The sequence below is a fragment of the Coregonus lavaretus genome, assembly GCF_964263955.1.
Source record: "Coregonus lavaretus genome assembly, chromosome: 9".
NCBI lineage: Eukaryota > Metazoa > Chordata > Actinopteri > Salmoniformes > Salmonidae > Coregonus > Coregonus lavaretus.
Genome location: NC_139996.1, coordinates 2,456,379 through 2,472,045, shown reverse-complemented (window position 1 = coordinate 2,472,045; position 15,667 = coordinate 2,456,379). Strand labels below are relative to the sequence as shown.

At 43.6% G+C, this 15,667-nt stretch overlaps 3 protein-coding genes across 4 annotated transcripts in view; 2 read left to right on the top strand and 1 right to left on the bottom strand.

Annotated features, from left to right (window-relative positions):
• Nucleotides 1–2,989, top strand: part of LOC311134609 (myelin regulatory factor-like) — a 56,211-nt gene extending 53,222 nt beyond the window's left edge. The window contains exons 18-24 of the mRNA XM_084168344.1: nt 124–194; nt 469–579; nt 778–1,135; nt 1,303–1,365; nt 1,719–1,824; nt 2,008–2,082; nt 2,179–2,989. Coding sequence (XP_084024470.1) covers nt 124–194; nt 469–579; nt 778–1,135; nt 1,303–1,365; nt 1,719–1,824; nt 2,008–2,082; nt 2,179–2,277 — 883 coding nt within the window. The 3' untranslated portion in view covers nt 2,278–2,989. The remainder of the gene's footprint in view (nt 1–123; nt 195–468; nt 580–777; nt 1,136–1,302; nt 1,366–1,718; nt 1,825–2,007; nt 2,083–2,178) is intronic.
• A 3,240-nt stretch (nt 2,990–6,229) lies between these two features.
• tmem258 (transmembrane protein 258) lies at nt 6,230–9,210 on the top strand. Of its 2 annotated transcripts, none has more exons than XM_084168104.1 (4): nt 6,230–6,298; nt 7,644–7,753; nt 8,714–8,843; nt 9,047–9,210. In XM_084168104.1, the coding sequence occupies exons 1-3, from the start codon at nt 6,296–6,298 to the stop codon at nt 8,838–8,840; spliced, it is 240 nt and encodes a 79-aa protein (XP_084024230.1). In that variant the 5' UTR covers nt 6,230–6,295; the 3' UTR covers nt 8,841–8,843; nt 9,047–9,210. The 2 variants fall into 2 exon arrangements, with proteins under 2 accessions (XP_084024230.1, XP_084024231.1); XM_084168105.1 differs by lacking the exon at nt 6,230–6,298 and adding an exon at nt 6,790–6,912.
• A 5,101-nt stretch (nt 9,211–14,311) lies between these two features.
• On the bottom strand, nt 14,312–15,377 carry LOC311134924 (transmembrane protein 138-like; the record flags this gene model as incomplete). Its single annotated transcript, XM_084168690.1, has 4 exons — nt 14,312–14,424; nt 14,692–14,767; nt 14,901–15,072; nt 15,250–15,377. 4 exons carry the CDS (start codon nt 15,375–15,377, stop codon nt 14,312–14,314), a joined length of 489 nt encoding a protein of 162 aa, XP_084024816.1.
• Between the last annotated feature and the right edge of the window lie 290 nt (nt 15,378–15,667).

The following is a 15,667-nucleotide window of genomic DNA, read 5'->3' as shown; positions in this document are numbered from 1 at the left end:
CTATTCTATTACATGTGATGATTGTGCAATTATCTACGCACCTGACCCCACCTGATGCCATCCGCTATAAATTCTATTCCATCTCTCTCCTCTCTCTGTACTGTACGCTTTCATACCCCTCAGGTCCAGGTCTGCAGTGGAATCATCTAGAAGGGTGGCCTCCGCTCCTCGATCCACCACCTCAACACTTCAAGGTCAAAGACACACACTGAGACATATGAATCCCTCTTTGGAATGTTAGAGGGGACAGTCAATGTATTTAGTGGCAGAAAAAGAGTAGCTATCTCTTAGGGCCTATTTACAATTGTTAAGTCATTCGACTGACTAAAGATGGGCATCGTGTCTTTGTAACAGACTTTAAAGATCTAAACGCGGAGTATAGAGTATTGTTTTGGGGTTCTCATAAAGACAATAGAAGCCAAACTGATCCTAATGTCTATACGTTATGAACCTACCTATTCTGTGCAGATACAGTCCCACCCTCTCCTTCACTGGCCAATCCTGCAGCTTGCTGTCCACCTGCCACAAACAACCAGTCAGCAACTGCTCTGTCGCCAAGCAACAACCAGTCTACATTGGGTAAGAAAACATTGACCCATCTGTCTTACCATATCAGATTAAATGCTTCACCATACCTTCACTTCATAACACATTCATAACCAGTGAGTAAGTGTTTCATAAATGCTTAAGTGACGTTACTGTGACACAGCAAATATATCAACTTGGGTTTGTTGCTATAAGCATTAATGGTACCTGTCTCCATCCGCTCTGCTGTAGAGCTGAGTAGTCCGGTCCCAACGCTGGCCGGTATCAACAAGAAGGCCAGGTCCAGGCCTATGGACAAGGACGGACGCTATCGGAACCGTCTCAGTCACACCTCCGCCCCCATGTACCTGTCCAAGGCTAAGAGACCCGCCCCCGGGGGGGACCTGGGGGGCGTAGGAGGGGCCACCAACCGGCTGCCTGGAGGCCAGCAGACACTGCCCCTGCCTCGGAGACAACGCAGGGACAACACACACAGCAGCACAGAGGAGGAAGCAGGACCAAGATCTTCTCCCTCCCTTATAGATCTGCACATCCTGGAGACAGACCAACAGATGTCATCACACAACTGTCCACATCCCGACAGCTGCAGGTGGGTCTGCCTGTGTGGTTCTCCTAAGACTGTATGGGTAAAGTGTAATGTATGTAGTTAAACTGTAATTCAAAACGTCTGTGGAATACATGACATTTTGTCGAATAAATGACATTAAGATCCCATTTGACGTAGAGTTTGTGATGATTTTGGTGTTTTGTCTACAGCTATTCCGTGTCACTCCAAGGAACCAGGAACTCCTCCATGTCCCGAATCACTCTACACATGACGTGAGCACACACAGCCTGCTCCACACACTCACCTCAACCAACACAAGCACATGTTCACTGCACACACACACACACACACACACACACACACACACACACACACACACACACACACACACACACACACACACACACACACACACACACACACACACACACACACACACACACACTAAATGATACAAAACCGTAGACCAAATCAGCTCTGGTCATGCACAAGGGAACAGGAAATGACAACCGCAGTATATCTACTGTTCACACACATGCAACTGCCAGGCAGGCCAACTTGTAGTTATTTCCAATGATAAGACGAACACTACAAACAACATTACATTCTTCCCTCCTGTCCTCAGTTCCAGTGCCAGTGTGTGGGTCAGACAGTGTGGAGCCACCAGAGGACGTCTGTGTCCTGACCACACAGAGACAGAGCTCTATGCCGGAGAGAGAACAGTTACCAAGGTGCATCTACACACTACCATGATAAACATTAGAGATGTTGCTGACCAGGGGTCAATTCCACTTCAACTGACATTCCAATACTTCCCAAATTAACTGAGTTGAAGTGGAAATGACCCCCAACTATGTTGCTGACTACCCGGCTTACAGAGCTACTGACTGACCTCTTGACCTCTTCCTCCTCAGGGGACAGATCACCTGTGGTCAGTACCTGTACTGTCATTCCAGGACGTCACCTATCACTTCAGAGTGGCCCAGTCTGTAAGTATTCAATTGAAATACATTTGACCATTTAAAATCCATATAAAAGTTGCTTCATCTAACCTCTTGACCTCTGTCGTCTTCTCCTTCTGACAGAGGAAAGTGCGGTGTGGCGTCGAGGAGGGGAACGTATCCGCCCCCACCACACCACCATACTCGGACTATTACTTCCTCATTCAAAGCAGCTGCGAATGAGAGGACAGGGAACCAATCATGCAAACTAGTATGCTGCTTTGAACGTATCCCGACGGACCCAGGGTATCTTAACTACTACACCTCCACCACAACTCCTATCCACCACAACTCCTATGCACCACAGCTGATATCCACCACAGCTCCTATCCACCACAGCTGATATCCACCACAACTCCTATGCACCACAGCTCCTATCCACCACAACTCCTATGCACCACAGCTCCTATCCACCACAACTCCTATGCACCACAGCTCCTATCCACCACAACTCCTATGCACCACAGCTGATATCCACCACAACTCCTATGCACCACAGCTCCTATCCACCACAACTCCTATGCACCACAACTCCTATCCACCACAGCTCCTATCCACCACAGCTCCTATCCACCACAACTCCTATCCACCACAACTCCTATCCACCAGCCAATTTATAGCATCCTTACACATTTTACTGAACTTGTTTCGTATCTACACTCTAACCATTCCTTATGACTGAAAACAAAACCCTGTTTTGAACGAATGGTTAAATGTTTAATACACTGTAAATTACATTTGGTTCTAGAACACTGTGGCTTGGTCCCAAATGGCACCCTATGGAGCACTACATGGGGAATAGGGTGCAATTTGGGACACATACTGTGCCTCAGCAAATGATAGGGGAGTCACAGATGATCTCAGTGGCGTATCATGAGTAACGTTATATTACGTACCGGGCTGCTTTATTCTGGGTCAGATTTATTTACTCACTGGTTGCGTCCCAATGGCACCCTATTCCGTATATAGTACACTACTTGCTCTGCGTATATAGGGTATAAATTAGTCTTAACAGATAAGCAACTGGTGGGTGGGATGTGATTTCAGCTACATTAGCTTGTTTTTGATGATGATGATGCATCTATACAGGTAGCTAGCTGATCCACGAAGGTCAATGTTACATAAAGAAACAGGAGAAGCACATTTCAATTTTAAATGCATTGAATCACAGGAGTAAATCCATTTTAAATCTACAAGGAATGACTCACCATGATAAGACTGGATATCAACTCAGATAACTGGGAACATTGCACCATGCAGAGTATAAACACTATACACTGTATAAGAACCATATCTTTCTAAATATACAGTGTGGCTCTGCAATGTATGATCTGGAACACTGTATACTGGAACCATAGAGTTAGCATGATTCTAATTCTATGACTGGATGGAACACTGTATACTGGAACCATAGAGTTAGCATGATTCTAATTCTATGACTGGATGGAACACTGTATATACACTGTATGAGCTCAGCAGTTGATAACTGCATTCATTGTTCAGGTCCAACACTGACTATATCTTTCAAGAACAATGAAAATACTTTTTTACACTAACTTGCCCACTGGAAACTTAATACACTGTAACTCACTCACTGGATTTAATAGTGCTTGACCTCTAGCAAATGCTAAATTTGTGTTTAAGACAAAGTACTTTCTTAGCTACATGTATGTTAACTTTATATGTTTGAATTGGAGAAGATTGGAGATTTTTTTCTGCTCTCGATCATGATGTTGATAACCCACGCAGATATCAACGCTGGTGCCTTATCTTTCTCTACAAGAAGGTTGGCTTATCTCAAGACAGAAGCAGCTCATGGACTTGATTGATTGAATGCTGATTGATTGAATGCTGATTGATTGAATGCTGATTGATTGAATGCTGATTGATTGAATGCTGATTGATTGAATGCTGATTGATTGAATGCTGATTGATTGAATGCTGATTGATTGAATGCTGATTGATTGAATGCAGATTGATTGAATGCTGTTCATGTTTGAGCCACAGAGTGTTGAAATCCTATTTATTTAAACTAACAGAGGTGGCCATTTTGTGACATGGCCTTGTGTAACTGCAGGAGAAAAAAGGTTTGGCCAGAAGCCATGCTTGCAGCCTTCTGAAAGAGTCATGGATTTATACACTGGAGTATTGTATTATTCTGGCCTTTCCATTCATTGCTCTGGGTCTGTGTAACACTTTTTGTCTTCCCCTCCCTGACTGGAAACAACACCCTTTCCCTTAAGCCATGTTTATAACTATCTCCTCTGGAAAACACAGCTCTTCACATGTACTCTGTTATTAGCCTAATACTTTCTGTAGTGATATCTTTTCCTTACTCACTGACCACTATCCTATTTGATATACTATCGACTATGTTCCTCATATGTCATGCAATACAGTATTTAGTATACTGTATACATGTATTACTATGCTCTACCAACTGAGCTACACAGGACGATATTATCTGCTATCTGAATGTCTCAAGTTAACAAAATACGTACTCCCATCTCATGGGCATTCAAAATGCACCATCTCCCCGATACAGAGACCTGGGCCCGTATTCACAAATCACCCCAGAGTAGGAGTGCTGATCTAGGATCAAGTCCCCGTTGTCCATGTCCAAAAAATAAAATCATTGATCACTAATACGGCAGGTAGCTTAGTGGGTGAGAGCGTTGTGCCAGTAACCGAAAGGTCGCTGGTTCTAATCCCTGAGCCGACTAGGTGAAAAATCTGTCGATGTGCCCTTGAGCAAGGCACTTAACCCTAATTGCTCCTGTAAGTCGCTCTGGATAAGAGCGTCTGCTAAATGACTAAAATGTAATACAGGCCCTGGTGGGTTGAAACAGATGTATTGACACAATGTCCCTCTGGCCAGGAGTGTTAACTCTTACCTGTCATGTCATGAGAAATCTAAATTCCAAAACAAATAATCTAATGAATATACTTAATTGAAGATGACACAATATAAAGATATTGTAATACACTGTATTACCAATATGATGTTGCCATACATGAGTACAGTGTACCATTTTAGCTTATTTATAATGCACCAGCCAGCCTTTATAGTGACACCAGCATAGTTCTTCTAGTTTAGCACTGTATATATGAAATGCTTAATGCTCTGATGGTGGTTCCAACTGGTTTTAAATGGTATAGAAATTGATTCAATGTTACTGTGTAGCTTCATTTTGTAACAATCTATGCTCCTTTTATTATGTTATTTCTGTTTTATCATTATAATTTTTACTCTTTATTACTGTATCATGGTTGTTGTATCATTAATATGTAAACGTTGTTATGCTCTGTTATGAAATTCTGTGCCAATCAAAATCACTATTCGGCTTTTACCTGTGTCACTGAAAAAGAAAACACATGGGCGTGCACACACACACACACACACACGCACACACACACACACACACACAGACACAGACACAGACACAGACACAGACGCACACGCACACACACACACACACACGTTTCTAATTAAAACTTTACAATGAAAATATCAAATCACTCATTTTGAAATAAGTTTATTATCTTCTTACTCTAATTCTTATGGCTTAAAGCCCTTCAGAACACTAAAATACTTTATGAACATTGAATCACTTTGTAAAGCATATTCACCCCAGCCCCTCCCTCATTCACCTCTATATGCTTCCTGTTCCTGCTTTTAAAGTTCTCCCTATAAATCTATGTGCTTTTTAGTCTCACCTCTTCCTTTGTTTTGAATACATGATCATGGCATTTATTTTGAAGTCTTTGCTGTTTTTGTCCCCCCCCCCCCCCCCCCAAAAAATAGAGCATGTTCTTATAATATGGATGCGTGCAGTAAATAAAATATTGATTGAAAACAAAATGTGTGTTTTGGTTGGTGGAGGAGGAGGGAAAGCTCTAAGCAGCATATCACAGTCAGGAACATAGTTATTTTATAGATTAATTCTAAGATTAGCACAATAATTTCATGTAAAGGAATCTGTTAAATTATTTTGTGCTAATCTTAAAATTAATCTAATGTAAAATAATCTGTTTATGAATAAAACCTGGAATAAATCAACTATGGATTCTGCATGAACCTGTTTCTCCAGCCCGCTAGGTGGCGGCAAAGGATTTTTACGCTGATTTGAGAACATCGGGAGAACTGACGTGGCTCTTTTCAAGTATTGGATTCTGCGTTAGGAACAAGCAACTCAACAAAATGGTAAGGGATTTGTAGCTAATGAACCATTTCCTAAGAATAACTTGATCATGAAATGCGACTTATAGCTACGTATTGCGATTTGTCTAAATTAAGACCTGACATTTAAATGTATTAAAATGGTTGTTGTAGGTAGACGTTTCCGTGTTGTAAAGGCTAGCTTACTAGCCAACATTAGCTTACTAGCCCAATATTGGACTAAAGGAGCCTAATTTAACGTTACCGTTATAGTCCAAGGACCTTAGCTACATGTTCTGTTTTAAAGGCGAATTGGCTCCGGAAGCCAAAACAGCCAAATACTCCAGCTAAACGTGAATCGATTCTCAACTGCGGAACGGTTTTAGAAACATAAATCCCTGTACTTTCATATAACATCAACACATCATTTCACAAACGCTAAATGAGTGTTTTAAGCGGTTTTAACAGAGTTGCAGCCGACAGTGTTTTTCAGTGACAACAGGTTTGTGGGGTCTGTCTCCCGTTTCCACCCAGGAGTTCTGAGAAGCAGATAAGTCATTAGCTCCGGTAGTCAGTCCCCTCTGTCTTCCGTCTGTTTTCTGGAAACCAGCGCTGTAACATGGAGATATGGCCGTCTGGGAACCCTAACCCTACACAAGGTGTGAATCGATGCCATTTAATTATTTCTCGATATGAAAGATAAGGTCCTTATGCATCCAAAACCGTACCGCAGGCGATGCGTGTTAATGTTCAGAGTATCAGACCACGCGTCGGAGCTGAATAGGCGTTTTTTCGATGGCTTGTTAAACATATTTTTAGACATGTTTTTCTAAGTACATACCGGCCGTAACGGGAGTAAATGAAGACGGTTGCTCAGCGAATCTCCATATTTGGTGATCAATGAACGTATTTTGACATGAGGCTTACAGAGCTGGTGAATTGGAGATTTCTGGGCGTTGAGAGGTCTCTAACTGGTTCAGCTAACGTTATGTCGGTAGATAGTGAACTACGTTTATAGCCATTCATCAGTTAATCGAACAGATAACAGAACATGTAGCTATGTTATGATGGGAATACAGCAGCTAGCTATGCTAATATAGCAGAACAATATAGATCAAGCTTATCTAGCTACTGTAGCTAGCAAGCTAACACCCAATACAGCCTCCCACAGACAGTGCCAATTAAAACCAGAGAACGTCATCGACTGTCATGATGAAGTCAGTCAATAAGCTGGTTGATGTGTGCCTAACTCATTATATTTACCTAGTTAGTAAGTTGAAACCCCTTGTTTATTTACAGTTGGCAACATACCTGTCCAATTTGAAATGTGGGTTATTGTCCCTAACCAGAAATGTGAATCTCTATATTGTCTCTGTTCTTCATCCCTCAGGAGCTCGAGGCGATGACCAGATACACCAGTCCGGTGAACCCGGCAGTCTTCCCCCACCTCACGGTGGTCCTACTGGCTATCGGGATGTTCTTCACCGCGTGGTTCTTTGTGTATCCTTCCGTGGTCGTCTATCTTCATAGTGACCGTTTTTGTGTTGACTGTGAATCAGTGGTCTTCAGGCCCGGGGAGTGGAGACACTGAACATGTAGGCTTTTGTTCCAGCCCAGTATTAACGCACCAATGTCAACTAATACACCCTGTGGGTCGCTACGACTTAGGATTGAAGAACAGGGATTGATGTTGTACATAGAATGCCACCTCAAGTGAAATACATGGATTGACTGAAGTAGCAACAGGCAGAGATTTGGAATACACTTCCTAAATAAACCTGACAATCAATTTTGTGACTGAACAAGAATTGATGTGGAATAGAAGCTGTTGGTGAGTCTTGATGTGGAATAGAAGCTGTTGGTGAGTCTTGATGTGGAATAGAAGCTGTTGGTGAGTCTTGATGTGGAATAGAAGCTGTTGGTGAGTCTTGGTGTGGAATAGAAGCTGTTGGTGAGTCTTGGTGTGGAATAGAAGCTGTTGGTGAGTCTTGGTGTGGAATAGAAGCTGTTGGTGAGTCTTGGTGTGGAATAGAAGCTGTTGGTGAGTCTTGGTGTGGAATAGAAGCTGTTGGTGAGTCTTGATGTGGAATAGAAGCTGTTGGTGAGTCTTGATGTGGAATAGAAGCTGTTGGTGAGTCTTGATGTGGAATAGAAGCTGTTGGTGAGTCTTGCTGTGGAATAGAAGCTGTTGGTGAGTCTTGGTGTGGAATAGAAGCTGTTGGTGAGTCTTGGTGTGGAATAGAAGCTGTTGGTGAGTCTTGATGTGGAATAGAAGCTGTTGGTGAGTCTTGGTGTGGAATAGAAGCTGTTGGTGAGTCTAAATATTCACATAGGGATACTGTACACTACTGTAGGTGAATGTGTTGGCAATAAGTCCCTTTTCTTTTTTTTTTAGATAGACTGGATATAACTGTTGGTCTCTTGTGTACCATTATGTTTTGCACCTTAACTCTCTCCCAGCTACGAAGTGACGTCTACTAAATACACCAGGGACGTGTACAAAGAGCTGCTCATCTCCCTGGTGGCGTCTCTCTTCATGGGCTTTGGAGTGCTGTTTCTGTTACTGTGGGTCGGCATCTATGTCTGACAGGTAAGGAAACAATCACGGAGACTTACGCTGCATTCATGAAAAGTCGGAACTTCTGAGTTGAACATTTTCTTTTGTGGAGCTTCCTATCGGGTATTATCTTTTTACAATGAGTTTCCAAGTCGGACATTTCTCAGTTTCCTAGTTCCGACACTCATTCGCCATAGTGTTTCATGTCTATGATCCCTGCGTGTGTCCTGTTACAGATTGTTATATTGCCAAATGATACAGAAGAACATTCCAATGGAACAGGAGAAGGACATCATGAAGTGGCTCCACCACAGACAGAAGATGGACTGCACTGACAAGAGGGTGGGGACGATGTGGATTGGGGTTGCCTTTCACTAAATAAAGAGACATTTGTACAAAACTGCAAGTGTGTATAGTCTTTACTGGCAATGAAAGGAGGCAGCCTGCACTCTTTTTTTAAAGGTCCTTATTACAAATCCATGTCGATTCCAGGTGCGTAGGTATCAAAATGTGAATACTGAAAGAGATGGAAACCCGCACACTGTCTAAAGAGGAATAAATCCAAAACTGAGGCTGAAATGCTCAAATAAATGTTTTATTTGGACATCATGGTGCAGGAATAAAAGGTGAGAACTAAAAGCTGTTTCGGTATCAAGCCATCAGCAGCATTTTATTATGCACTTTTCCTCACTCAACTTTTGGCCACTATGATGTCCAAAGATCATTTATTTTTTGTAATTAAGCCTAATTTTTGGATTTATACCTAGTCTTGACTGGTGAAATTGTGACAGAATTTAAGTGAGCCGTGAAATTGTGACAGAATTTGAGTGAGCCGTGAAATTATGACAGAATTTGAGTGAGCCGTGAAATTATGACAGAATTTGAGTGAGCCGTGAAATTATGACAGAATTTGAGTGAGCCGCGAAATTGTGACAGAATTTGGGTGAGCCGTGAAATTGTGACAGAATTTGAGTGAGCCGTGAAATTGTGACAGAATTTGGGTGAGCCGTGAAATTGTGACAGAATTTGAGTGAGCCGTGAAATTGTGACAGAATTTGAGTGAGCCGTGAAATTGTGACAGAATTTGAGTGAGCCGTGAAATTGTGACAGAATTTGAGTGAGCCGTGAAATTGTGACAGAATTTGAGTGAGCCGTGAAATTGTGACAGAATTTGAGTGAGCCAGCCTATTGATGCTTGGAAAGTGACTTAATTAGTCAGGACTGTAGTAGAAATAAATCACAACAAGGTGGTGATAGCTACATTATCTCCCAGCGGGCACCCCAGTGAATCTGGGAGAATCTCAATTGCATTTCCTTGATTCCTCGCACCCTCTCTCCTCGCCTTTTTCTCAAAACCCCATTGGATGAGAAAGTCAAACCTCTGACCTTCTCATGCAATGGGTTTCAAGAAGGATTTGAGGAATCAAGGCAATGCAATTGAGATTCTCCCTATATATGCATTGCAGCCTATAGGTCAGTGATTGCAGTATTATTTCTAACTTCTGTTAGTAGAGTGACTGAACTGGCTGTACAGTATAAATCTCATTCACAAAGGTGGCATGACTGTTCAAGATCCTCATGCCAAGGGCCCTGGCATCGACATGGTGTAGGAAGTCAAGAACATTAGAAATATACATTCACAGAATTAGAGCTAGTATAAATCACTATGTGATCTTGGGAACCCTCGTGATTATCTGGCCCAGTGTTACCCTCATGATTATCTGGCCCAGTGTTACCCTCATGATTATCTGGCCCAGTGTTACCCTCATGATTATCTGGCCCAGTGTTACCCTCATGATTATCTGGCCCAGTGTTACCCTCATGATTATCTGGCCCAGTGTTACCCTCATGATTATCTGGCCCAGTGTTACCCTCATGATTATCTGGCCCAGTGTTACCCTCATGATTATCTGGCCCAGGGTTACCCTCATGATTATCTGGCCCAGTGTTACCCTCATGATTATCTGGCCCAGTGTTACCCTCATGATTATCTGGCCCAGTGTTACCCTCATGATTATCTGGCCCAGTGTTACCCTCATGATTATCTGGCCCAGTGTTACCCTCATGATTATCTGGCCCAGTGTTACCCTCATGATTATCTGGCCCAGTGTTACCCTCATGATTATCTGGCCCAGTGTTACCCTCATGATTATCTGGCCCAGGGTTACCCTCATGATTATCTGGCCCAGTGTTACCCTCATGATTATCTGGCCCAGTGTTACCCTCATGATTATCTGGCCCAGTGTTACCCTCATGATTATCTGGCCCAGTGTTACCCTCATGATTATCTGGCCCAGTGTTACCCTCATGATTATCTGGCCCAGTGTTACCCTCATGATTTTCTGGCCCAGTGTTACCCTCATGATTATCTGGCCCAGTGTTACCCTCATGATTATCTGGCCCAGTGTTACCCTCATGATTATCTGGCCCAGTGTTACCCTCATGATTATCTGGCCCAGTGTTACCCTCATGATTATCTGGCCCAGTGTTACCCTCATGATTATCTGGCCCAGTGTTACCCTCATGATTATCTGGCCCAGTGTTACCCTCATGATTATCTGGCCCAGTGTTACCCTCATGATTATCTGGCCCAGTGTTACCCTCATGATTATCTGGCCCAGTGTTACCCTCATGATTTTCTGGCCCAGTGTTACCCTCATGATTATCTGGCCCAGTGTTACCCTCATGATTATCTGGCCCAGGGTTACCCTCATGATTATCTGGCCCAGGGTTACCCTCATGATTATCTGGCCCTGGGCACAGTGTTATGTTGTAGCCTGTTATCTTGATTATTTCAAATTTCACACAGAACGGGACCGCCGAGTGCTGAAGCTCGTAACGCGTAAAAATCGTCTGTCCTCGGTTGCAACACTCACTACCGAGTTCCAAACTGCCTCTGGAAGCAACTTCAGCACAATAACTGTTTGTCTGGAACTTCATGAAATGGGTTTCCATGGCCGAGCAGCCGCACACAAGCCTGTTGTATTGGATTTGCCCCAAACATATTCAGGACAAAAAGAAAACTGTGTAGCACATTTTTTTACAGTATTACTTTAGTGCCTTGTTGCAAACAGGATGCATGTGTAGGAATATGTTTTATTCTGTACAGGATTCCTTATTTTCCCTCTGTCATTTAGGTTAGTATTGTGGAGTGACTACAATGTTGTTGATCCATCCTCAGTTTTCTCCTATCACAGCCAGTAAACTCACCATTGGCCTCATGGTGAAATCCCTGAGCGGTTTCCTTCCTCTCCGGCAACTGAGTTAGGAAGGACACCTGTGTCTTTGTAGTGACTGGGTGTATTCATACACCATCCAACGTGCAATTAATAACTTCACCATGCTCAAAGGGATATTTAATGTCTGCTTTTTTATTTGTATGTACCCTTCTTTGCGAGGCATTGGAAAACCTCCCTGGTCTTTGTGGTTGAATCTGTGTTTGAAATTCACTGCTTGACTGAGGGACCTTACAGATCATTGTATGTGTGGGGTACAGAGATGAGGTAGTCATTCAAAAATCATGTTAAACACTATTATTGCACACAGAGTGAGTCCATGCAATATATTATGTGACTTGTTAAGCAAATCTTTACTCCTGAACTTATTTAGGCTTGCATTAACAAAGGGGTTGAATACTTATAGACTCAAGACATTTCAGCTTTTCATTTGTAAAACAATTTCAAAACATAATTCCACTTTAACATTATGGGGTATTGTATATAGGCCAGTGACAAAAAAAATATCAATTTAATCAATTTTTAATTCTGTTACAACAAAATGTGGGAAAAGTGAAGGGGTGAATACCTTCTAAGACACTGTATGCCTCCCAAATGGCATTATATTCCCTAGTTAGTGCACTACTCTCAACCTGGGCCCTATGGGCTCTGGTCAACAGTAGTGCACTATATAGGGAATAGGGTGCTATTTGGGACACAACGGTATCAGATCTTAGTAAAAACACTGATATAAACTAATAACTGCCATTACGCATTTATGTAAAATCCATTGGAGGAAAACCCTTTAGTGTCAACATTTGCATCTTGTAACAACACTAGTCCATATTAGTGTAGTGTGTCTTGATGATGTGTCCATCCTGGTGTTCAAAACCATTGTAGTTTATCACTCTTTCTCCTAGCTCTACCCTAGCCCGGGGTCGTGTTCAGTAGGGCACTCCGTAGCGAAACGTTTTGAAACGGAAAACAATGGGTGTTACTCTTACTGGACAAGGCCAGGTAGTCAGTTTTCTTCTGGTGCCAAATGAACATGACCCACCCAGTCAGGCAGACCTCACCTGGTAATAGAACCTTAGTGGTGTAGTTTCTCCCTCAATTACCTCCCTCTCTCCCTCCCTCCCTCCCTCCCTCCCTCCCTCCCTCCCTCCCTCCCTCCCTCCCTCCCTCCTGTCTGTAGCATTACAACATGGTGATGACCCTCCCTCCTCTCTCTCTCTCCTGTCTGTAGCATTACAACATGGTGATGACCCTCCCTCCTCTCTCTCTCTCCTGTCTGTAGCATTACAACATGGTGATGACCCTCCCTCCTCTCTCTCCTGTCTGTAGCATTACAACATGGTGATGACCCTCCCTCCTCTCTCTCCTGTCTGTAGCATTACAACATGGTGATGACCCTCTCTCTCTCTCTCTCTCTCTCTCCTGTCTGTAGCATTACAACATGGTGATGACCCTCTCTCTCTCTCTCTCTCTCTCCTGTCTGTAGCATTACAACATGGTGATGACCCTCCCTCCTCTCTCTCTCTCTCCTGTCTGTAGCATTACAACATGGTGGTGACCCTCCCTCCTCTCTCTCCTGTCTGTAGCATTACAACATGGTGATGACCCTCCCTCCTCTCTCTCTCTCTCCTGTCTGTAGCATTACAACATGGTGATGACCCTCCCTCCTCTCTCTCTCTCCTGTCTGTAGCATTACAACATGGTGATGACCCTCCCTCCTCTCTCTCTCTCCTGTCTGTAGCATTACAACATGGTGATGACCCTCCCTCCTCTCTCTCTCTCCTGTCTGTAGCATTACAACATGGTGATGACCCTCCCTCCTCTCTCTCCTGTCTGTAGCATTACAACATGGTGATGACCCTCCCTCCTCTCTCTCTCTCCTGTCTGTAGCATTACAACATGGTGATGACCCTCCCTCCTCTCTCTCCTGTCTGTAGCATTACAACATGGTGATGACCCTCCCTCCTCTCTCTCTCTCCTGTCTGTAGCATTACAACATGGTGATGACCCTCCCTCCTCTCTCTCTCTCCTGTCTGTAGCATTACAACATGGTGATGACCCTCTCTCTCTCTCTCCTGTCTGTAGCATTACAACATGGTGATGACCCTCTCTCTCTCTCTCTCTCTCTCTCTCTCTCTCTCTCTCTCTCTCTCTCTCTCTCTCTCTCTCTCTCTCTCTCTCTCTCTCTCTCTCTCTCTCTCTCTCTCTCTCTCTCTCTCTCTCTCTCTCTCTCTCTCTCTCTCTCTCTCTCTCTCTCTCCTTCCTTCCTTCTCACTGACGAGCTCTGGCGAAGACATCCCTCAGCCAGACAGAATCGTCATACAGCCGCGGGTCGCCCAGACACTCTGTCGTCCGTTTGTAGAAGTAGCAATACAACACTGCAGCTGTGGGCAGAGAAGAACACAGTTGGTTAAATGTCTCAAACACATCACAAACCAACATGTTGTTTAGTCTGGTATCAGTATTATTAATCAAAGCAACCATTTGCCAGTGTTAATGCCGAAGACGCATCACAAAACTGACAAACATGTTTGTTAACTAAGTAGGCTTGTGAAAATAAGAAACCACTTATCAAAGCCTCAAAAAGTACGGCTGAATAAACCTAAGCGATACTGGCAAGAGCAGTGTGCAGGTCTTTCTCAACAACTTACCAACCCTCTGGAAGACGAAGAGGACTTGTAGGCCGTTTGTCCAGGTGAAACTGTTGGATTCCAGCCATCTCAGGTTCTACAGAACACATCAGATCAATGTTTAGAACAACACGTGTACCCATAATGCATTATTTCTGATGAGAGTTAGAATCCTGTCACTACGACTCCTACGCTCCTCTGTGTGTGTGTGTGTGTGTGTCCGTACGTACCACTATCCAGCAGTGAAAGGAGATGCTGAGGGTGAGGTAGAGGGCAGACAGCATCAGTAAGGCTTTGAACCTAACCAGCAGCAGAGCGACCAGGCCAACCTGGAACACGTAGGTGTTGAACATCATCAGCAGAATGATGATCACGTTGAACAGGGTGGCTATGTCCTGGATGCTGGGGGACACAAAGGTTATATCACGGTTAGGCCTAAAGAACATTGCAGTAATTGTAAACAAAGACCTGATTGTGTTTTTGGGAAAGCTTTAAGAACATTTAAAAAAAAGAACTAGCTATTAAATTCTAATAAACATTTGAATCATTAACAGGCTACAAAACCAATCATGTACGTACATGAACAGCACTAGCTGGATGACGGGCGATGCCCTGAGCAGCTCACTGAAGGAGTTGATAAACAGGTCATAGGTCAGCAGACATAGCTGGACCAGCAGGACCAGCGAGTAGTTGTTGGTCTGGAGCATCTCTGGATTAGGTGGGGGTAGGTCTGGCTAGGCTACGTAGCCCAGGACACCTACACACAGCTGGGATGAGCTTGACACAATCACAGCCTCCACTGGCCCCTACTTCTCCGTCTCTGGCCCTCGGCAGGGATGAACTTCAAAGGCCCGTCTGGCTTTTACTCTTTGGTTACCACAGGTATGTGACCTGTAGTGACACAGCCGCTGTGTCGTGTCAACTCCTTCACCTCGACGACCCTCCGGTCGATGGCTACCTACCGCTTTGGTTCCACCCAAATCTGTGGATTTTTAGA

Excerpts from the sequence above, each read along its gene's own strand:
- tmem258 (XM_084168104.1), top strand. Across the intron at positions 7,754-8,713 it reads TTCACCGCGTGGTTCTTTGT|CTACGAAGTGACGTCTACTA; the intron begins GTATCCTTCCGT and ends ACTCTCTCCCAG.